General features: G+C 42.6%; 1 protein-coding gene across 1 annotated transcript in view; it reads left to right on the forward strand.

Moving 5' to 3' along the window:
- Positions 1 to 5,410: 5,410 nt before the first annotated feature.
- LOC147703521 (serine protease 27-like) overlaps positions 5,411 to 24,057 on the forward strand; it is a 93,853-nt gene continuing 75,206 nt past the window's right edge. The window contains exon 1 of the mRNA XM_086931885.1: positions 5,411 to 5,610. Coding sequence (XP_086788011.1) covers positions 5,565 to 5,610 — 46 coding nt within the window. The 5' untranslated portion in view covers positions 5,411 to 5,564. The remainder of the gene's footprint in view (positions 5,611 to 24,057) is intronic.

The raw sequence follows: 24,057 nt of genomic DNA on the forward strand, positions 1-24,057 counted from the left end.
GATTATATAGTCCGTTCCTAAGTATGCTATGCCACCGTCTTTTTGTAGTACACTTTTCACTTTTTCCTGCTCTAGCCAGAGTAGGCCCTGAATTCCTGCCATCTGAACCTCTTTTGTGGCTCCTGGCTCTGCCCAGGCTACTTCTGTACTCGTGAACTCTGTCCTACTTTCAGCGCGGCCCCTCGCGCTCAGCTCAAGCCTGCTTTCTGCCAAGACTGACTATAACCTTCGAGTTATCTGTTCCGCCCTCCGAGAATACATTCCTGCCTACTAGATCCTGTAAACATCCTCTCCAGCTGCAGAGCCAAAAGGGCCGACCTGTCTCAATGCAAGTAATTCATAGCCTCCGTTGCCATGCTTCCATGGAAGGCCCGTGCCCCCACGCTTCACATGTAGACACTTAGGCGCTCATACACGCATCTACAGTTAGCATAGAGTAGCTTCTGCCCTAGAGACCTTTTCCGCCCAGATAGTATAGTTCCTAAACATCAGATATCAGATATGATAGAAGTACAAGTTGATCTGACATGCCAGACTTCTGTCTCTTTCCGTCAGTGTAAATGTCAAGTCCCCTGCACCCCGTCAATCACACGTCATGCAGCTGCGCGCGCATCCAAGCTTCCGATTTTCTGCTGACATTGCAACATTCTGTTAACACCACCCCTTGGTGCCACCCACTTGCGTCACCTATCAGTGACGTTTCTAGCACACACCTCTAGTTCACGCCTAGTTTACGCCTCTTGATGATGTACTAGTACCACGTGTATACTGTTATCTTGTCTTCTCTCAGCTGTTACGCCTCTTACATTGACTCCTATGTATAAATCAAGTATATAAGCTATGTATTGATAATAAACTTGAGCGCTCTATCCCTTCTGACACCCCTGTGGTGGTCAGAACATGATATCCTGATTCCTTTATGAGGAATAAAACCCTTAGAAACTCTAACACCACGGACTCTGTTTTCTTTCCTTCTGATTGAGTTATTATTGATTAAGTACTTACCTGCATAGAAATTAAGAGAGTAAATTAATTATTTACGTCAGGCCGTCCACCGGTGGGAGGTGTTAGTCCTTCCCCCAAATCTGATAAATACCGATTGGATTGGCCACAGTGTAATTTGGCTCATCAGGTGGCAGGAGGCGAGGGGCTGCCTGCCCTGGAATCGTCCGTAAGATAACCCACCATGTTGGAATATTTGTTATGCAAATGAAACTCCTGCAATTTTCTCCACGAAATTGTGTATTGTCTGTTTATTTCTCCAGAAGATTGCTGTTTGGGGGATGGGGAGTGTTGCCGATATTGACACTATGTGTAAGATCTAGGCGTTGAGGAAAAATGTACAGGAGCGAATGATTCAAAAATGAAAAGCGCAAAGCGCAGTGGCAGGCGTGCCCCATGCAGGTAAGAGCAGTGGGGCGGGGGGGGGGGCGTTGGTAAGTCGACAGACGACGACGAGGGAAATTAATAAAAAAGAAAGAAAACCACTTATCTTGCATGAGCAAATGGTCAGTGGTGTTCTTTTTTTTCTGTCGTCGGGGGTCTGTTGAATCCCCCAAAAACTGTTGCCTCCCACCCCACCGCTCTTACCTGCATGGGCCGTACCTGCACAGTGGATTCGGCCAATCTTTATGATACAACAAGATGAAGACCAATGCAGGTAAGAAAAGCCTTAATTACCACTGCTCCTCTCTCCATCAGTTTAGTACAGCCCTCACACAACATTACAAGGTTGACTCCAGAACACCTGGAATGTACCAACAGTATAATATAAGAGATGAGCATAGTACTACTAATACCTACAATTGGAGATTATCTGGGGTAAACAAATGGATTAAAGAAATAAGACTTTATAAAGCAACAGGATTGTAACACTTTACATGAAGGTGGCCATCTTATCAAGAGACCTCTCCCGATACTCCTGATGAACATGGGCTGTGTACAGCTGCCATCTTATAAGTTTTTCTCAAACAACAGGTATTCCAAGATGGCATTCCTTGCATGTACGAGCATTGTTGTGTAACAGCACATGTTTGTGCGTCCTGTGGCACCAGCCATTTTGCCTTTTGTTCTTTAGTTTAATTTAATTTATTCCATCTCCTTTATTTTCACCCTCCCGCTCTATATGCGCTGGTTTCCTCCCTTCCCAGATTTACAAGAACCTTCAGAGTAATCCACCTTCAGTCAGAATGGGCAATAAAGTGAAAGAAAAGTTGAAAACATAGGTATAATGTGGTACCTAAAGAATAAACCATAACCACCAGATACTATGATATTTTGGGCTCTCACACTTCTTTCTTCTATTTCACTGCTAGACGTTCATATGTGCTTCAGTGCCACTCAATGAAGTCTCAGCTACATGAATGACACAGACATAGACTCGATAGACATGTCAGCTGTGAAATCTGATGCCCATAAGGGCTGAAAACAGGTTATATCACAAATAAAAACATATGAGACATTAAGTCGTTCATTGATGAAATACATTCAGAGCAATTGTGTGTGGTAATATTCATATATTTGATAGACATTGCCAACCGCAGATTCCTCACCTGAATATTATCCTCAGATGTCATACTAGATCCGGACATCTTGAGGAGTACCCCTGCACAACAGTAGGTGGTGACGTTCAGCTGCACGGCAGTGTAATCCGTGCCAGAAGTCACGTGGGCAGTCCCTTTATAGGCACCATTCCAGCAAGCCGACAATAGTTCTTTTCTTTCAGCACAAGTCTGCACATATCCAAAGAAAGCTACCCCCAGTCAAAATTTGACTGACAAATTTTTGTCAAAGCTATTTTCTCCTGTATGTTGGGGGTGTACCCTAAAATAACATTGAGTTTCAAACTCAGGGGTGTCTGTCACAAACAGATGTATATGGCAAGCTCACACTTGGTTTGTTTGTGGTGCTTGGCGCGAGACCACGACTCCGAGGCCTGCAAGGACTGCCACGTCATGAATCAGAATGTTCCCTGAAACTCCACGCTGCCCGCCGTCAGATGACCCAGCACATTCTCGATCCCTGTCCCACAAAATGTCCTGGACACACTCATGTAGCCGCTCCTGATAATCATAATCTCAGTCCAAATCGTTGGCTAATTCCCACAAGCGTATGAATTCCAAGAAGTTGAAGCGCTCTTCGACTTCACTGTGCCGGTCCACGAACGAGGCTAGGGAATGACTGATCTGCAGGGGCTGCTCTAGGCTCATGGTGGCCCTGGGCAGGGAGCGTAGGTAGGGTGCACCGGAAGAGAGGGTCTGGTTGGGGCGGAGCACGGAGGCCAGTGAAGAGGGGGGGTCAGGGTGTTTGGAAGTGGAACAGAGCCGGAGGCCGCCAAATCCCTGCCAGGGGCCGTCAAGCAAATATGTATCCATCTTCAGAGGATTATTATATTAAGGATATATATTGGTGTGGTGGCCCCTGGGCTTTGGTGGCCCTGTGCAGGTGCACAGCTTGCACATGCCTAAGGCGCCCCTGTGATCTGTGACTAGATAGAGTATCTTCCAGATAAAGTGTTACCAAAGGTAATTAATGTGTTCTACAATAATAGTGTGTGGATAAGAACGCATGCACTAAGTTAAATGCTAGCTGTTGATATCTGTGGACAACTAGCAGGTTTTACAGTTTTCAGCTCACAGGGGTACGTATTGGGTGATCTGTAGAGTCTATAAACATTCAATCTACTATCATTTTTATTAATAACAACAACAATAATAATATCATCACTGTTATTATTGCCAATATTGTTAATATAATACGTGGGATTTTGTAATCTCTGTGTATACAGGCGTCACTAATTTCTTTATAATCCGTGACTTGTGACACATCAAGTCGCCGATTATAAAGAAAAGACATCAGAGCTCGACTATTATAAGGTTATTACAGTTGAGTCTGACGTCACGATGCCTGCTGACAGAGCCAGCAGCCGAGGCGAAAGGCAGGTCAGGTGACGGAGCATAATTGAAGCAGTTGTTTAAATCAATAAAAACAGAATATTGCTTCTCTTTTTTCTACTCTACTTTAATAGCTTACAATGACAAGCATTACTTAGATAGAGAAAAACTAGGGGGCCTATTAGTAAGAAATAGCGATATTTATCGCTAAACGTGGTTAGCGACTTTTTTTTTTATCGCTGGATATTTTAGCGGAGAAAACATGCTATTAGCAACGTTTTTCTCCATTGTGCTAAAATATCCAGCGATAGCGGCGAAATGCAAGAATATCGCTGGAAATCCAGCCATATTCTCGCATTAACGCCAATGTGGGCTTAATCTGATAATCCACCCCCCATTGACTATACAGGTCAGTCAACTTTTTAGCAGGCATTAGTTTATAGCGATAATTGCGCTTAGCGCGATTTTTATTATTACTTCACCTGCCTTGCTAATAGGCGATAGCTGTGTTAGCGACTGTTTTCAGTCGCTAACAGTTTGGGTACGCCCACTTTGCATCTCATTAGCGAGGTATATCGCTGACATGCAAAGCGGGCCACAAACCTGTATCTATCGCCTAAAAGCTGTCGCTAACTGCTGTTAGCGACAGCTTGCTAATAGGGCGATAAAAATATCACTGCTTTAGCGGGAAAAAGTCCTGCCAAAGTGGCGATATTGCCCTTGCTAATATGCCCCTAAAATCTTTCAGCATTTTTCCACACATTCCAAGCTACTGCATGAAAACGAACATGTATTGAACTGTTTCTAATATCTGTTTGCAACACATATCGAATTTTGCACAAGAGGTTTTATTTTCATTCTTCAAGTTTGCAAACCTGCTCACTCTCGTATGAAAGAGTTACGCACCAAGGTTTTAAATGGTTTTTCGGAAAGGTGATGGTGTGACCATGTAATATGAGGGATAAACTACCCCCCTGGGGTACATGATAAGGATATTGCAAGTCACCTCTGAGTTCCATAACCTTACAAAGGAACTCGACCTTTTTTCCTCGGTCCTCCATATGCTTATGGAACACCTCAGTAACTTGCAATGTCCTTTTAAAGTGCGGTAGGGGTACTTTATATAAGCATTGTTATTGCTAGAATTATTAGTTTTTATATTTTTACTATTTTTATTAATATTATTTATTTATAGTATTGTTTTAGCATCATCATCATTTTTGTTGTTATTCTTATTGGTATCTAGCATTACCATTGCTCAAATTTTAAAGTATTTCACCAAATCTGGGATAGAGTATGGCCGAACGAAGCCCAGTTTATCAGTAGTAAAAATATAACTGTAAAATGTCGAAATGTGATGCTATGACACTGTCTGTGCCTTCTTGCCCATGACTCATGCTCTTGTTGCCAAACACCATGAGCACAAGGGAGAGGCTGGGTGAGATGTGGACAGACAATGATGGAAGGAGGAGAAGGAGGCGGTATGGCAGGAAAAACCAGCTGGAGATGTGCTCACCTCCCAGAATTTGGAAGCAGCCAGCAGCTCACTTGTACCTGGTGCCAGCACAAGAGCGCTACCATTCCTGCATCCTGCTGAGGGGTGATTCCTGTCTACCTCCGAGATCTTTCCAATGAGAACTCGGTAGCAGCGGCACTTCCGGGACCCAAGGCATGGGACCCCTGCACTGCGGCACTGCGGGCCTGCTGCTCATCCTGGGTGAGTGACGCATTGCTAAAGCACAGCACATTGGCTCTTCCGTCAACACCAGTGCAAACATGCCAACAGACCCGGTGCAGGCGGGAGACTCCCAATTTGTTAAGCCAATAATGTCTTTCGTTAAGCTGTCTCCTGCCTCAAATTGTTTTTGCTTCAATGTAAGTCAATAGGGAAAACATGTTCCCTGCTTTTTTTCAAAATGTCCTGACTTTCCGGTTGATAAATGTTGTTATGTATCACTGAGTTCTGCACTTCTGTAATTTGAGCGAGAAGGTTCCGGCTCTACTCAGCACCGCTCCAATAATTTTAATGGAAGAATAACAGCACTTCTGAGTAGCAAACAGGTACTACGAGACACAGAGAACCTACATTTCAAGCATTGGTCAGCGCAGGGGCGTGGGGATGCAGAAGTCGGTGAAGTTCATTTGATGTGTATTGTTCAGCCTTCCCAACGATTGCTTCCTAGTCCAGGCACAGATTTCTGTGTTGAATTTGGAGATCAATGTACCGTCAGGGCCGCTGAGGTCTTGCAGGGAAATGTGATCGCTTTTCTTCTCACACATGCGGTGCACATAGCTCTGTGTTGTGATTGTTGTAGCCTCTGAATTGACATTGTCTGGAGGCCTATTTATACTATCAAGAAAAACAAGGGGGGAGGGTCTTTGGAAACGATACATCGACGACGTCCTGGTAGTGTGGCATGGCTCTAGGGATGATCTTAATGCATTTCATTCTTGGCTGAATGCAAGGAATCCCTTTCTCAAGTTTACTATGGAATTTAGTAGTGAACAGTTAGCTTTTCTTGACTTACTTATCACGGCTACTCCCACGGGTTTGCACACTGAGATATATCGTAAACCTATAGCCAAGAATTCACTGTTGGAATACGAGAGTTTTCACCCGAGGGCACTTGTTAACAATTTGCCCTACGGACAATTCCTCCGTATTCAACGTAACTGTTCAACTAAAACCGCCTTCAAAGAACACTCTCAGGTGTTGGAGAAACAGCTACTTGAGAAGGGATATCCGACCAAGTTGGTGAGAGCATCCAAAAAACGTGCTGCAAATAACAATAGAGAGGGTCTACTTGAATTACTACCCCCAAAGCCTCCATCCAACAGGATAACCTGTGTGAACACTTTCAGCACAAGGTCCAATCAAATTCAAAAGATTGTGAAGAAGCATTGGGCAATATTAAACACGGGTAGCGATACAACTCCTTTGCCTCCCCCTCTTTTTGCATTTAAACGTGGACGCAACATAAAAGATCAGTTGGTCCACACGAGACCTAAACAGATCGGTCCACGAGCAGTTGGAACTTTATGGGATATGCCAGAAGTCACAGGACACCATCCCTGTGGGAATTGTGTAGCGTGCCCCATGACAAACAAATCAACACAAATTGACATCGGCACAGGTCGCCCCTGGGAACAGCGACGTTTTACAAATTGCAATAGCCAGAATGTCATTTATTTAATCACGTGCCCGTGTAATAAGCGTTATGTGGGCATGACTACCCGTAAAGTCAAGATAAGAATATCTGAACACCGCAGTTCCATTAGATGTAAAAAACAGACTACGAGGCTGACGGCTCACTACTTAGAAGTTGGCCATTCATCTACAGAACTCAAATGGACAGTGATAGAACAGCCTATGATTCCATCGCATATCACTGACATAAGTGGGTTCTTATTTAAAAAGGAACAAAGATGGGTTTTCAAACTCAAAACTGACAAAGAGGGTCTTAATGAAGATATTCCTTGGGTGGCACTCAGATGATGCTGGTTCAGCCTTATACTACTGTGGTTGAAATATTCTGTAAGGGGCGATTTATTTATTTATTTGCCCACAATCCATGCAGCAATTCATTTATCCTTTGGATTGGTTTTTTCCTTCAATTTTTTTTTCCTTCAATTTATTGAAATCTTTCCCCTCCAAGCCGGTTTTATTGATTTACAACCCTTTAGACTCGCTGTAGGGGTATTTTTGTTTGTACATAGCCGGTTTTTCCGAAAAACTCCAACTCCCATTGAGCAATGCGCGCGTGCGCGCTCTCGTGACGTCACACGATCGCGCCGGAACACGGAGGGAACAGCAGAAACATAAGGAGGGTTCGGGCGCCTCGTCGGTACCTCCCACGACAGCCCAGAGGGACGCCCGGGGTACCGACGGACAGGTAGGCGTCCCGGACCTTCGTTTCCTTGCTGGTTTTCCGCTGTGTCCCTTTTCTAACTAAGCGGCAGTGAGTCTTAATTGCTTACGCCCTATTGCGTGACTCGGTTCGAGGCAGAGTCTGTTTTTTTGTTAGAGGCCATGTTTGTAACGAGTTGGGCTGAATGTCTCGGTTCCAGACAGACCCTGTTTCTTATGTTAGATGCAATGTTTAAACGAGTTGGGCTTTATTAAAGTGAGTGAGCCCTTGCTCTCTCGGCATTATGATAACAATCAATGCCTGCTACGCTCTTTACTATACTCATACTAACACTGTGTGGTCTAAAGGTGTTGCTGGAATAGCGCGACGCTCTGGTTGTTTTTAGTTCCCTTTTTCATTGATTTCTTTCTCGCTACTTTTCAGAGCGGTGCCCTGTTTTACCTGCGCTGTATGCCAGGTGAGGTGGGATTTTCTCTCCTGCCCAATTGGTGAGTGAGCGACTATGAGTAATTTTGACCATGGTTGTCAGGACTAGTTGGAATACTTTTGGTCCTTTCCTGACATATGATAATGAATGTGTTAGACATAAATACTTTTGCAGCACAACACTTTGCCTTCAATAATGTTATTTTGATCTTTGTTTTTCCCTTACTGGGTGCCTCTCGTCCAACTTGCCCTGGCAACTGACATCTAAGCCAGGAGAAGGACAGAATCACTGGATTGCAGGTGATATCTATTGTCTTCCCTTAGTTATATGTTGTTATATGTCTTCAAAGCAGTAGCGTTTTGGTCCTGAAGAAGCAGCCGGATACTAAGTTGGTCTTGTCAGTCTGCAGAAACATGTCGACCTTTTTGTTCCATCAGTGGTTATTTGTTTAGACCACTTACGCACTTATGGTTTTACTTTAGGAGTGAAGTGATCCCTTAATAAATATATTTTTCACTTCCCTACCTAATTTTACAACTCACATTTCACTTTGCACACTGCACTTCATTGTTGTAGCACTGCTTTCAGTCACTATACTACCTCGTTTTTTTCCCCCTCATCTCTAGTACTTTACAGGTGTGTCTAGGTTTTGAACAACTGACCAGTCCACTGTGAGTACTTTTGTCTCTGAGGTTGACAGTTCCCAGATGATGAAGGGCGGAATCATATGGTGACTGATGGGAATCTTTCTTCTAAAGAGTCGAAATGTTCCCATAGTTGTATTCATGTCTGTAGTCTCTGTTGAGGTACTCAGGGTGGGTTTTACTTAGTTCTAATCAGTTCTTTTTGACTCCGTGCTACTCTTTTGTTGTAACTGTTCTTGGGGACAGTAGCATTTCGGGGTCATTAAACTGTCCCTATAGACCCTCCCCCCTTGTTTTTCTTGATTGTTTCTGTGCAGCTGCTGAGCTGTGGGTCTTTTTTATCCTCAAGGTCAACTCCAGATCTTGTATCATGAGAATGGTGCTTTAGAACTGTGGGTGTCTCTTTTTCTAGTATAACTTGTGGTCCACAGAATTGCATAAAACATGGCTACCATCCCGGGACTGGCATTTGATGAAACAGAAATCCAGTCTATTTTAACTGACAATCCAAGTGTACTGGACATGTTACCACCAACCCCGGTCACAAGCGAAGATGGGTGGGCTAAGATTCTGATTTTGAAAAAAAGCCAGTCGCGCATTTGCATTCATGGTATTTGCATGGCAGAATACCTACGTGGCAATGGTGCCCCGAGTGGACTGATTGTCACCAATACTCCACGCTTGTTCCTTGATGACAAGGACTTTTTGCGCGACTGGTCCCTCATTGCCTGGAAGTGCACGAGGGACTGGTTGGTGCTCATAATAAAAACAGCGAAGAAGGCGGCTGACAAAATTCTGATTGAAATTCAGCTCTTAGAGGGTCAAATTAAAACTACCCTTACAACCAAGACTTTTGCTAAACATCAAGAAGAGAGCAACAAAACTAACAAGGAGTTTAAAGACTCCATTTTGTTTGCCAAACTCGAGAAATGTAAGAAAGACCTTGAGAAATTTGCCATGGATAAGGTTTATCCATATACTCATGAAAACTATACACCTGTCATTTTTAACAAAAAGGGCAGGAAAGTAGGTTCTTCCTACGGTACATCCAGTTCTGATTCAGAATCAGCTGACTCTGACAACTCTAACTCCACCAATAACACCAACAACAGAGGGAGGGGAAACAATAGGAGGAATTGGAGAGGGCGAAACTCCAACTATGGTCCACCAGTTCCACCTCCATGGTGGCAACCCTCACCTTGGGGCACCCCTATTTATCCACCTCCGTTAGGTCATTTTGGCCCCCAGAATTTCTATTCAGAGTATCCACAGCAGCCTTTTTAGGCTACGGCCAGGGGAGACCGAGGGGGCGCCGCCGAGCGCAACAACAGGGTCAAGTACAATGGAACTTGCCCCCCCAAACAATGGACTTGAGGAGTGGGAAGAAGATCCCCCAAGAAACACCGGGAACATCAGCGGGACCTCCCTCGTAATTAATCTAAGTTCCCACATCCTAACTGAAACTGAAGAGCAAGTTCTTAATAGAGGTCTTGGTTTCGTTGCCACAAATACTACAGATCCTTTCCTAACCAATATCGAAATGAATAGTTTCTTTAGGAAAATCAGACTGCATTTCCTCTATGCAAATAGAGAGACACTCGAGGATACTGGAGAATCTCCAGATGATAATACAGGCCTGCGGAATCCTTCGAGATTCAATCCTACCACCATAGGCCTACCAGCAAAAGTCACAGCATTTGAAGAAGCTGTCACTCATGACCTACAAGGACTGTTCCAACAGCAACATAAACCTTTCATTAATCTTAGCAGAAAAGAACAAACTGCTCTTAACGGCTTAGCGAGCAATCCATCCATTACTATTAAGCCGGCAGACAAAGGGGGTGCTACGGTCATCTTAGATACCGAGACCTATCGCCAAGAATGCCTCCGGCAACTGAGTGATAACAAATTCTATCGTAAATTGGCAACTGATCCTACTCCCAGATTGACGACCATGATTGGGACCATTGTAGAAGAAGCTCTGGCCGAGGGCTGGATAACTACAAGAGAGTCGCAATTCTTATGTGCAGAGAATCCAGTCATGCCTTATTTCTATGTGCTCCCCAAGGTACATAAACCCCAGAGACCTCCACTGGGGCGCCCCATAATATCGGGCATAGGGTCGTTGTTAGAACCTCTCTCCACTTTTGTTGACTGTTTCTTAGAACCGTTGGTACACAAGATGCCAACTTACTTGAAGGACACCAAATCAGTACTGAGAATGCTCCCAGAAGTGACCTTTGATTCAACATACGACCTGTTGGTTTCATTTGATGTAGAGAGCCTCTACACCTCAATTCCACAAACTGACACCTTGGAAGTTGTAGAGGCCCTACTTGATGCTCAGGATCTTATCTCTATAACACCTGTGAGTTTGATCATGACCCTTGCCACCATAGCCATGACTGAAAATTTCTTCATGTATGAGGATGCTGTGTACCTACAGATTAGCGGGACTAGCATGGGAAGCGTTTTTGCTCCTAGTCTCGCTAATCTGTATGTACACAGTTTTGAACAACATCATGTGCTCAATGAGATTAATCCTTTCCTCGAAAATGTGCGTCTTTGGAAACGATACATCGACGACGTCCTGGTAGTGTGGCATGGCTCTAGGGATGATCTTAATGCATTTCATTCTTGGCTGAATGCAAGGAATCCCTTTCTCAAGTTTACTATGGAATTTAATAGTGAACAGTTAGCTTTTCTTGACTTACTTATCACGGCTACTCCCACGGGTTTGCACACTGAGATATATCGTAAACCTATAGCCAAGAATTCACTGTTGGAATACGAGAGTTTTCACCCGAGGGCACTTGTTAACAATTTGCCCTACGGACAATTCCTCCGTATTCAACGTAACTGTTCAACTAAAACCGCCTTCAAAGAACACTCTCAGGTGTTGGAGAAACAGCTACTTGAGAAGGGATATCCGACCAAGTTGGTGAGAGCATCCAAAAAACGTGCTGCAAATAACAATAGAGAGGGTCTACTTGAATTACTACCCCCAAAGCCTCCATCCAACAGGATAACCTGTGTGAACACTTTCAGCACAAGGTCCAATCAAATTCAAAAGATTGTGAAGAAGCATTGGGCAATATTAAACACGGGTAGCGATACAACTCCTTTGCCTCCCCCTCTTTTTGCATTTAAACGTGGACGCAACATAAAAGATCAGTTGGTCCACACGAGACCTAAACAGATCGGTCCACGAGCAGTTGGAACTTTATGGGATATGCCAGAAGTCACAGGACACCATCCCTGTGGGAATTGTGTAGCGTGCCCCATGACAAACAAATCAACACAAATTGACATCGGCACAGGTCGCCCCTGGGAACAGCGACGTTTTACAAATTGCAATAGCCAGAATGTCATTTATTTAATCACGTGCCCGTGTAATAAGCGTTATGTGGGCATGACTACCCGTAAAGTCAAGATAAGAATATCTGAACACCGCAGTTCCATTAGATGTAAAAAACAGACTACGAGGCTGACGGCTCACTACTTAGAAGTTGGCCATTCATCTACAGAACTCAAATGGACAGTGATAGAACAGCCTATGATTCCATCGCATATCACTGACATAAGTGGGTTCTTATTTAAAAAGGAACAAAGATGGGTTTTCAAACTCAAAACTGACAAAGAGGGTCTTAATGAAGATATTCCTTGGGTGGCACTCAGATGATGCTGGTTCAGCCTTATACTACTGTGGTTGAAATATTCTGTAAGGGGCGATTTATTTATTTATTTGCCCACAATCCATGCAGCAATTCATTTATCCTTTGGATTGGTTTTTTCCTTCAATTTTTTTTCCTTCAATTTATTGAAATCTTTCCCCTCCAAGCCGGTTTTATTGATTTACAACCCTTTAGACTCGCTGTAGGGGTATTTTTGTTTGTACATAGCCGGTTTTTCCGAAAAACTCCAACTCCCATTGAGCAATGCGCGCGTGCGCGCTCTCGTGACGTCACGCGATCGCGCCGGAACACGGAGGGAACAGCAGAAACATAAGGAGGGTTCGGGCGCCTCGTCGGTACCTCCCACGACAGCCCAGAGGGACGCCCGGGGTACCGACGGACAGGTAGGCGTCCCGGACCTTCGTTTCCTTGCTGGTTTTCCGCCGTGTCCCTTTTCTAACTAAGCGGCAGTGAGTCTTAATTGCTTACGCCCTATTGCGTGACTCGGTTCGAGGCAGAGTCTGTTTTTTTGTTAGAGGCCATGTTTGTAACGAGTTGGGCTGAATGTCTCGGTTCCAGACAGACCCTGTTTCTTATGTTAGATGCAATGTTTAAACGAGTTGGGCTTTATTAAAGTGAGTGAGCCCTTGCTCTCTCGGCATTATGATAACAATCAATGCCTGCTACGCTCTTTACTATACTCATACTAACACTGTGTGGTCTAAAGGTGTTGCTGGAATAGCGCGACGCTCTGGTTGTTTTTAGTTCCCTTTTTCATTGATTTCTTTCTCGCTACTTTTCAGAGCGGTGCCCTGTTTTACCTGCGCTGTATGCCAGGTGAGGTGGGATTTTCTCTCCTGCCCAATTGGTGAGTGAGCGACTATGAGTAATTTTCACCATGGTTGTCAGGACTAGTTGGAATACTTTTGGTCCTTTCCTGACATATGATAGTGAATGTGTTAGACATAAATACTTTTGCAGCACAATACTTTGCCTTCAATAATGTTATTTTGATCTTTGTTTTTCCCTTACTGGGTGCCTCTCGTCCAACTTGCCCTGGCAACTGACATCTAAGCCAGGAGAAGGACAGAATCACTGGATTGCAGGTGATATCTATTGTCTTCCCTTAGTTATATGTTGTTATATGTCTTCAAAGCAGTAGCGTTTTGGTCATGAAGAAGCAGCCGGATACTAAGTTGGTCTTGTCAGTCTGCAGAAACATGTCGACCTTTTTGTTCCATCAGTGGTTATTTGTTTAGACCACTTACGCACTTATGGTTTTACTTTAGGAGTGAAGTGATCCCTTAATAAATATATTTTTCACTTCCCTACCTAATTTTACAACTCACATTTCACTTTGCACACTGCACTTCATTTTTGTAGCACTGCTTTCAGTCACTATACTACCTCGTTTTTTTCCCCCTCATCTCTAGTACTTTACAGGTGTGTCTAGGTTTTGAACAACTGACCAGTCCACTGTGAGTACTTTTGTCTCTGAGGTTGACAGTTCCCAGATGATGAAGGGCGGAATCGTATGGTGACTGATGGGAATCTTTCTTCTAAAGAGTCGAAATGTTCCCATAGTTGTTTTCATGTCTGTAGTCTCTGTTGAGGTACTCAGGGTGGGTTTTACTTAGTTCTAATCAGTTCTTTTTGACTCCGTGCTACTCTTTTGTTGTAACGGCCTATTTATACTGCCATGCTGTAATGTATACTTTATATCACTACTGCCTGTGGTACTAATCGGTAGTATTCAGTACTTGGAAAGGGCAGCATTTTGATAAAGCATAAAGAGGGAAATTGGCAGATTTCACAATGGATGAAATGTGTGGGTCAACAGATGGCGAAGCGTTGTAAAGAGCACTCAGATTCCGTATTTCCAGCATATCAGATTATTGCCATATTAATATCATATTTTGTATAATCCTCCAGAATGTGTACTTCGGCTAGTGTCAGAGTCTGACTCTCTTACTTGAAACTCTAATGGAGGATGTAATGTGTGGTCCTATTACTGTAAGGATGTGACAAACACACATTCTGGGATGAGCATTCTGTTGCCTCCAATTTGAATGCTATCACAATAAATATCTATTATATTACTATGAAATGTTACTCTAAGAGATATATCATTAGAAGAATCTGTAATAAATGGGATACTGCAATCCCTGTATAAAAACACATCTTACATTTCCTTATTACAAGTGACTGGTGATGAACTTAGTCGCCTGTAATAAAGAAACGACTTATTTGCTCAATTGTAGTAACTTATTGCAGTTGAGTTCTGGCATCACAATGTCTGGTGCCAAAGCCAGCAGCGAATGTGAAAGGCAGGACGTGGAGCGTAATTAAACCTGTAGTTTAAAAGACATGCTTATATATTTTTTGCACACTTTGGGTATTTAAAGAAAAAAATGTCATCTCATCTCTGGGCATGTTTTTTACACATTCCTAGGTACAGCGTTTTCTTTTTAAATCTGGCGTATTAAACTGATTCTAAAATGTTTTTGCAACACATATTGAACAGCTTTTTGGTGGGCTTAATTTTGCATTAGAGAGTTTACTTTTCTTTTTTATGTATGCAAACATGCGATCTTTTTTACATGAAAGAGCAAAGGTGAGTATGACCCTGTATTATAAGAAATAAAGTCCCCCCCCCCCGTGAACATTATAAGGAAATTGCAAGTCATCTTGGAATTTCATGACCTTATAAAGGAATTCGATCTTCAGCCTCCTTCCTCTTTATGGTCATTGAACTCCTCTTTGACTCACAATATGTTTATAAAGTTTTCGGGGGTACTTTATTCCATATACAATACCATTACCAGCAGTACTTCTGAAAGTAATAATATGGCTGCTACTAGTTCTTGAGCTGCTAACAATAGTGATAGCAGTGATATTATTACTGGTACACCTTGAAATACAACTATTTGTGCCATTGCCATTACTAATGGTCTTACTAACGCTACCACTATGCCAATGCACGGCTAGATGTGTGGGGTTTCAAGGTGATTATTTAGGAAAAAGAATATTACATTATTGTATTGTAAATATGATTTATTGTAATGGTATCAGACTTATACGCAAAATATAATGGTACCAAGCCCCATAGTTTACAAGGAAGATAGCACACCTGCCAATTATTGGTCTGTGAATGCAATGAAAAGCACTGCCGGAAGTGCTTAGAGTTATAAGAAAACAAGCACAATGTGTAAAACCTGAGGATGCCAGAAACCGATGTACTAGCCTAGCAAATGTGAACCAAGTGCCATGAAGCTCATTTATAGTGCTATTAAGTGTGGGTGTGAACTCACCGTGTACCGTGCAATGTATGTTTCATTTGGAGATCATTCGGCCTGGTATGTCACTGCTAGTTGGAGTCATAGCTGTAAGTTTCGATCGAAGTTCATTCAGCCTGGCATGTGGCCTTGGTCACTCATTGCTGTAAGCGTCAGGTGATCGTTAGTTACTCACAGTTAATGTCGTAAGATTCTTTCGGCGTTTATATGGCCTGATAGGTGTCTGCTAGTCGCAATCATTGTCATAAGTTTCATTCAGAGTTCATTCAGTCCGGCAGGAGTCTGCTAGTCGCAATCAGCGCCATAGGTTTCATTCAGAGTTCATTCAGTCTGGTAGGTGCCCACTAGTTGCAGTCTATGCCATTTGATAGCAGATTTGTATTCCATGTCACTTCCTCTTCCCTTCCTCAATCTTTGGTCGGTATTACGCTTCATTGAAACAGGAATTGTGTGAAATTCCCTGGGACCAGGCGCCTGCTTTTTGTGTCATCCGTGGCTGCTCTTGGTAGCACCATCGTTCGCTCACGAGAGTCTAGAACCCTTTCTCTTGGTCTCTCAGGCTCCCCCTCTTCCCACTTCGTCTTTACCCCATTGGTTCATTCATGTGCTTTTCTCGTCCTTTACACTGCATTCAAGATGGGCTTGGTGTTGATAGCCATCAACAGCCTGCAGCCAATAAATAAGTGGTTCAGAATTCGAAAAGCAGTTTTACAAAAGAAAAGCTGCAAGCTGTAAATGATTCAAAGCATACCATAATGTAGTGTCTTCAAATCATTTGCGTAGCGAATGCAAAGTGGTGTTACTAAAAATATTCTATGACCAATGTAAACTTTCCAGATTTCACGTTTTAGGTCTGGCATTAGCCAAGACCTTTAAATTTGACTAAAATTATATGTATAATATACTTACATAAAGAGGCTTTCAGCCACGTCTCTTCATCCATTGGTCTGTTCTTACGTCATTCAGAGTTTACTTCCGCCCACTACACAATTCAGCCAGGGCAATAGATCAGCCTACTTCAGCCACTGACTGATTGCACATTGAGTGACTGCATTTAGCCTTTTCACAAGGAGCACAAGGTAGTGCCAGTGCCAATGTTTTTATTTTTACTTCATAATTACTTTAGTGTTGCCTTTGTTTGCAGAGCTACCAGATGAGAGAACAGGCCATCTTCCAGCTTTATTAGTTCCTGGCTCCTTGTAATGTTGTTGTAAATTTCCATTGAAATGCCCTTTGTCTGCTGCTTTTTCATATCATACCAGGAGCTCATATGAACTCTGAATATATGCTCACGAAGATGCTCTATCTTGGAATCCCTGTCTGCCTGTCATTCCTTCTTTCTGTCCTTCTTTCTTTTTCTTGTTCTTTTTCTTCTTTTTTTGTTCCTCTTTATTTACTTTTTCTTTCTTTCTTTCTTTCTTTCTTACATTGCTTCTTTCTTTCCTTCTTTCCTTTCATTCATTCTTTTCTTCTTACTGTTCTTCCTCTTTTATTCCTCTTCCCGGCTTTGCTTCTTTGTTTCCTTCTCTCCTTTTTATTACTTCCCTTCCCTTTTCTTTCATCCTTGTTTCCTTCTCCTTTCTTCTTTCTTTAATTCTTTAATTCTTTTCTCTTTCCTTTTTTCTTCCACCTTTCAATCCTTCCTTCCTTCCTCTTTCTTTACTTCCTACCTCCTACTTTCTTTCCTTTATTCTTCTTTCTTCCTTTCCTTTGATCTTCCTTTCTTTCCTGTTTCATTCTTTCTTTTTATGTGTGCCGATTTCCTCTTTTCTTTCTTTCTTTCTTTCTTTTTTCTTTCTTTCTTTCTTTCTTTCTTTCTTTCTTTCTTTCTTTCTTTCTTTCTTTTTTTCTTTCTTTCTTTCTTTCTTTCTTTCTTTCTTTCCTTCCTTTTTTCTTTCTTACTAGCCTTCCTCTTCTTTCTTAGTTTGTTTATTTATGTGTTACTTTCTCTAATTTTTTTACAAAGGCAAGAGGCTGGCAGCCAATGCCAGACCAATTGGCTTTGTTTAAGTCTATGGTGGCCAAGACCTTTTGATTTTACTAAAATTGTGTGTATAACATAGTTACCTACAGGGGTTTCAACCGGACTTTGCCCATTAGTCTGTGGATCTGTCATTCAGATATTTATTCCATCCACTTCTGTATGCATCAAGGTTTAGTGTGTCAGGCAACTTCAGCCATTAGCTGGCTTTGCTATAAGTTACGGCTTGCTGCCCATTCACAAGGAGCACATCAACACCCAAAGTAGTTCCCTTCAGTGACAGGGTGTATTATGTCGGTGTGTGTTTTTTTGATACAAAAGCCTAATTTTTGCCTTTAGCCATTGTTTTGGGTAAGATTGATGAGGGCACAGCAGCTTTCCAAACAGTAACATTTTGCAAAAAAACATGACATAGCAATACAACCATTGCCAAAACGCGGGCGGACAGCGCTAGACCTACTGGTTTTGTCACTGCTTGTTTTCTTGTTTGCAGGTAGGTCACCATTCTGATTCTGGCTATTTTCTACAACCTTGTTTTCCATTGCCACTGTGGTCATACGTGGGCAAATCAGATCTAGTGTTTTTTTCACCCCACACGTGCATTTGTTCACACTCATTTTACTTTGTACAAAAGTAAAAAATATGTGCATTTTTTCATTTTTAGCCTCGTGCGACAATATCATCGTTATATTCATGCTTTTGTAATAGAAACATTCTGCTCCCAAACGGCTATAAATCGTTCGGTTCAATGTTACAAAGTAGAATCCAATCCAATACATACCATAACATTTACTTTAAAAAATGGGCTGATAACTTAAGTAAATAAATTCCCTGATACCATGAATAGTGTTAGCTTTTCTTTTTTGATACTCACCAAAGAAAAGTTGCAGAGGCAAAATCAATAACTGGGTTAAATTGCACAGAATCAGACATGTGCAGTGAAATTTTGCACTAATGCGCACTTACCACAGAGTGCAAAAAATGACTTTACACTAAAAGTGCAAAACACAATTTTACGCCGACCGACAGGTGAAAATTTCATATTCACTAAATGTTATTTTTGGCCAAGTCAGTCAGTGAGAATGTCTGGACAAGATAGCACTGTGAGATGAACCCTAATCACATAACCTTGAAATACAAATAACTAATTTTACTGTTGAAATCCCCTCCTACAAGGCCCCACTGGCCCACCGCTCTTACTTGCATGGGCCGCAGCTGTTAGAATCAACACAAGCTACTGCAAGTAGTAGTCATTACAATGGATTTTAAGGGCACATTTTGAAATTCACAACAAAAATGACAAATGAACATGAAGTGTAACTTACATCTGCTGTTGCAGGAACACACAGAGGCACATTTATGAGGGCTTTGCGCCATGCTTGCACCCCACAAACTGATACATGTACGATGCAAATATCTCAGTCATATTTATGAAGACACGCAAAGCCACTTAGCGTGTCTTCGAATGACTTCACAAATATGGAGTAAAGCAATGCAGTGCAAATCACTGTTTTGCCTTACTCTGCGAAAGGGAGGCCTTCCATGGGCTTTGCGGTGGGTGTTCCCGGGAATGCGTCAAAATCTTACGCCTTCTTGTTTTTTCTTCTTTCCACGTGTAGTGCATTCTGAAGCACATATAGAAAGGGGAAAGTGCCTCTCGTGATAGTTTTGGTGCAGTAAGGTACCCCTTCTTGCACAAAAAACAATCCTACATGGAATGGGGGCACCTTTGCACCATGGTCCAAGAGTGCCTGCATTGGGGGAGGCTGCCAAAACGACGCTAGCACAGGGGGCAAAGGACAGGAATGCACCGTATTGGATAAATAGGGTGCCTTCCTGCCATTTCCCTGTGATGCAGGGCTACGTGCAAGATAACTTGCTGGGCAGCCCAGGGCCACATCTCCCATAAATATGCCACACAGTTTCACCATGGTTTCCTTCAGTTTAGCACTTAATTAAATCACAAATGGCCATAAATAACTGCTAGTAATGCAAGTGGGAACGCAATTATATTCATATAGCAGGATTATAAACCCATATAGGGTGCCTGAGCACTTCAAAGAGTAAAAGAAGACATAACTGGATGTAAAATATGAAAGGCAACAGGGAGACCCTCGTTTCGCTCAGCTGCTGTTGCAATGGAAAAGATACCATCAGCTTAATAGCCTTATTAAAGTTCTGTATGTGCAGTGCTAAATTGTGTTGTGTTGCACAATCTCATGTGCAAACTTTAGTAAATGAGGGCCACGGTATACAGTTGGCATCGGCATTTCATACCAGCAGACTTTTTTAATATTCCTCCTATCTTAGGTTTATCACCAGACGAACGCACACTTACAGATGCCCTACAGCTGTCAACTCAAATAAGTGTTCTTAACAGCCTAATGAGAAATGGTATAGTTTTTACTAATATGCAAAACAGTTAGGCAAAGTTATAGAGTAAATTGTAATCGAGTCACATAATGCACAGACTCAATGGTGGTTTTTCTTTAAAAGTAAATTTCTTTCTTCGTGATCTTCTCTTTTTTTCAAAGCGTGTTTTTTTATTTGTCTTAGCCAACGTGTTTCGTCCCGCCCGAGACTTCTTCAGGGCTTGTGTTGGTATTCTACCTCTGTGTTGCAGTAGCTGAAATGATCTTCCCAATGAAAAAAGTGCAGAACACCATGGGATTGGAATCACTCTAGGACATTTTTTAGTGCGGCATGAGGCGCTTTGCATGAGCTACATTACTTACAGGACCATTAAGGGTCTCAACCTGCAATGGATTGAATATTTATGCATCTTGAGCTACTAAAAAGTAACAAATATTGAGTGCTGAGTCATTTGTGTTTGGTAACAATCATGCAGTCTTCCCTGTGAGGAAGATTAAGTTGACTGGTCTTACAGACTTGCCCACCACTGTATTCTGATTTTAACTGCAAAGCACTGTAGCAATAGATTGAATATAATCTTGCCTCAGTCGATTGTTGTAATTCACTAATGAGAAATCTATTAATAAAACCTTAAATACTTCTCTTGAGGAGCTGGCAAGTCAATCACTGAAGAACAGAAGCCAAGGCACTGATTCCTTGGTAAACCTTGTTCCATCAAGTGAAGCCTTCTAACCTTAGGTATCTATTCATATATAGGAGGAAAAATTGGTATATCTCATATATTTTAATGATTACAGTTAGAGCAATCAGTATAAGATAGAAAATGTGAGAATTAACACTGCAAAGAGCAATACACCATTGAAAGGTACTACAAGATACTCCTTTACTTCAATCTTCTGTATATAGTTTGTAAAATTATTTTACTCACATTGCCTGAGTGATCAAACCTATGAGGACAATGCAAAGACATAGAGATCATGTACCACACGGTGGTCACTTTCAGGTGAATACGAGAGTCTTTATTCTTGACAGTTTCGTTTGGCTGAATACAACTGGTGGATTGTGAAAAAATAATCCTTCCTCAGTGGGAGACCAAAGGCTTTTTATGTCACTTCCTGTAAAGCTACCAATCATTTAAAAGAAGTGTGATGTCACTTTCATACTGACATCATATGATCAAAATAAGTTTGTAAAAGATGAGGCCACTGCACAGATCCCCACATTTCTGGAGGCTGGAGTCATCCTGGAAGACAGAATAATGGAGATATGTGACTTTTATGCCCAAGGAACCCGATCTAAATATATATATAAATACACAAAGCAAATTACAGGGTAAAGTGCTGCCTTTTGGCTTGCCCAACAAACATGCCATAAAGTAGTGAGAATTACATGCAAAACCAGTTGGCCCAAGTAGGCTTCTCATGAGAACTGCCAACAAATACAAAATAGAATCAAACTAAACAATGCAATAAAAATGTAGTCATCTGATGACACAACGACCGCAGCTTGCAGGAATGCGACACACAATGACACATAGAAGGAAGAAGACTTTCACAGTTAGCCTGTGTATTGTGTATTCTGAGTACAGCTTGGAGGTGTGCTGATATATTGATTTTAAAAGAGTTTCTGTATCACAGAATCCTCACATGGAAGGATCAGGAGAAAACTCCACTTGTCCAAAGAGAGACAAGCTACAATTTCTGTCTGAGATACCTTTGGCCTGCATAGAGTCTAAAATAAAATCAGTACAGTATAGACAAAATGGCAACATTTTGATTGAAAGTTTGTGCTGGCCCTCATAAAGCAAGGTCTTTACAGGATTTTGCATCTATTATATCATTTCAACTTCACCAATTTCGAGAACTTGGTGAAGTTTAATAAAACACTTTCTCAGGTTTTATAAAACCAGCTTCACACCTTTTGCGTACCTAGTACACGTACAGGGCACATTGTGTGCCCAGACCACCGCATTTTTATATGCCTAGATACGCCATTATATTGAGTCCTAGTCTTCCTCATCGGAGTCCTCTCAAACGGGGTTAATCGCTCTCCCCACACAGGCATGGCAATACGCAGATAGCAAAAAATAAAATTAACTCCCCCCACGTGGAGGTTACCAATAAGAGTGAGCGCCCCCCAGTACATCCTGTACATAGAAAAGAAGGCCTCCAATAGCAGACTACTGGACAACACCCCCCGCCACCCCTATGTAGGACTTTGACCAGGAACAGTAGGACTTACTGTAATGAATATTATCCAGGCATTACCCCTCTTCCTCGTCCAAGTCCTCACAAATGAGGATGTAGCTAGTAGAAATGGGATGTTCCAGAAAGGACATACACAGAGCCACAGACTGCGAACTATATTAAACTGTGTTTAACAAGCCCTTAATTAACAAGGGACACCCACAAACCAAAACTGCCGAAGCAGAAGAGATAGGAGTCATGCCAAGCACACCAGCTACAGACACATCCAGCCTATAATGACAAACAGATGTATGAGGGGAAACCCTTGTAGCTGCCTTACAGATGTCAGCCTTGGAAACTCAGTTACACTCACCCAGAAAGGCAACTGTCCCTCCGGTAGAACGCCCTGGAAAAGGAAAAGAAAAGGGAAAGCAGCGATTGCTGAATGGATGCAACTGCTAATCATGGGCACAATAGGTTTATTACTCATATGATCTAAGCCTTGTGAAAGGAATCCAGAAGGACTATCTGTCTTACAGACGGCTTTCATCCTAGCACCCCTGGCAGCTCTGGCGGAGTCCTTTGGTGCCCAGATCGTGTCCTACGCTGATGACACCCAGCTTCTTTTTACCAGTCAAAAGGGGTCCGATTTCGATGGGGGTCAGATCAGAGGCTGTTTGGGAGCCGTTTTTGATTGGTTCGAATGGCACAGCCTGAAATGTAACTCCGACAAGTCGGAGCTGCTGTTTTTTGGCTGTCCCGCCGACCCCAGATGGCTGACCTGGTGGCCGCCGGCTATATTTCCCCCTGCAGCTGTATCCTCCATAGCCAAGAATCTGGGGGTCCAGATAGACGACGGTCTTACCTTGAAGCCTCAGGTGTTGGGCCTTGTTGGCAAATGCTTCGGCATTATTAAGATGCTGAGAAAATGTCTTCCTCTGTTGGCCCTCTGCCACCGGAAGGTTACTGTCCAGGCGCTCATTGGCTCTCGTTTGGACTACTCCAATGTTCTTTACTTGGGCCTGCCGGAGTTTCTTCTTTCTCGCCTGCAGGTCGTGCAGAATGCTGTCGCCAGAGCCATTTATGGGCTTCATTGCAGAACCAGTGCGACTATTTTATTAAAAAATCTCCACTGGCTCCCCATTAAAAAACGAGTGATTTTCAAGGCTCTCTCACTGACTTTTAAGGCGCTTCATGGCACAGGAGCTAAATACATTAGGAATCGTTTGGCATTCTATCTGCCTACGAGGACGCTAAGGTCAGCTTCCCTGGCTCTGGCTCAAGTTCCATCAATCAGACGGGCCAGAATTGGTGGACGCTCTTTCCGCTATCTGCCACCCAAGCTCTGGAACTCTCTGCCAGTGTCCATGAGACTTAACGCAAGTCTCTTAGGTTTTAGGAGGGAGCTAAAGTCTTGGCTTTTTGCCCAGTAGGCCCGTATGTCTGATCCCTTTTCACCCCGTTGTCTGTCTCCTAGTTTTTATTAAAGCACCGGGACACTCCCCGGAGTAGCCGTGCGCTATATAAAATCTTTTTAACATTAACATTAACATTAACATATATTTTGCCTACCTGCCTAACAGCTAAGGAAATAATAGCCTGACAAGATACATCAGCATCCCCATAAGCCCAAGTAGGCAAACTGATGTCCTTAAAAAGGTGAAAACTGGGCATGATCTTAGGGATATGGTGTTGGGAAAGTTGAAGTGCTCAA

Source organism: Lissotriton vulgaris, chromosome 7, assembly GCF_964263255.1.
Source record: "Lissotriton vulgaris chromosome 7, aLisVul1.2, whole genome shotgun sequence".
In the NCBI taxonomy this organism is placed as follows: domain Eukaryota; kingdom Metazoa; phylum Chordata; class Amphibia; order Caudata; family Salamandridae; genus Lissotriton; species Lissotriton vulgaris.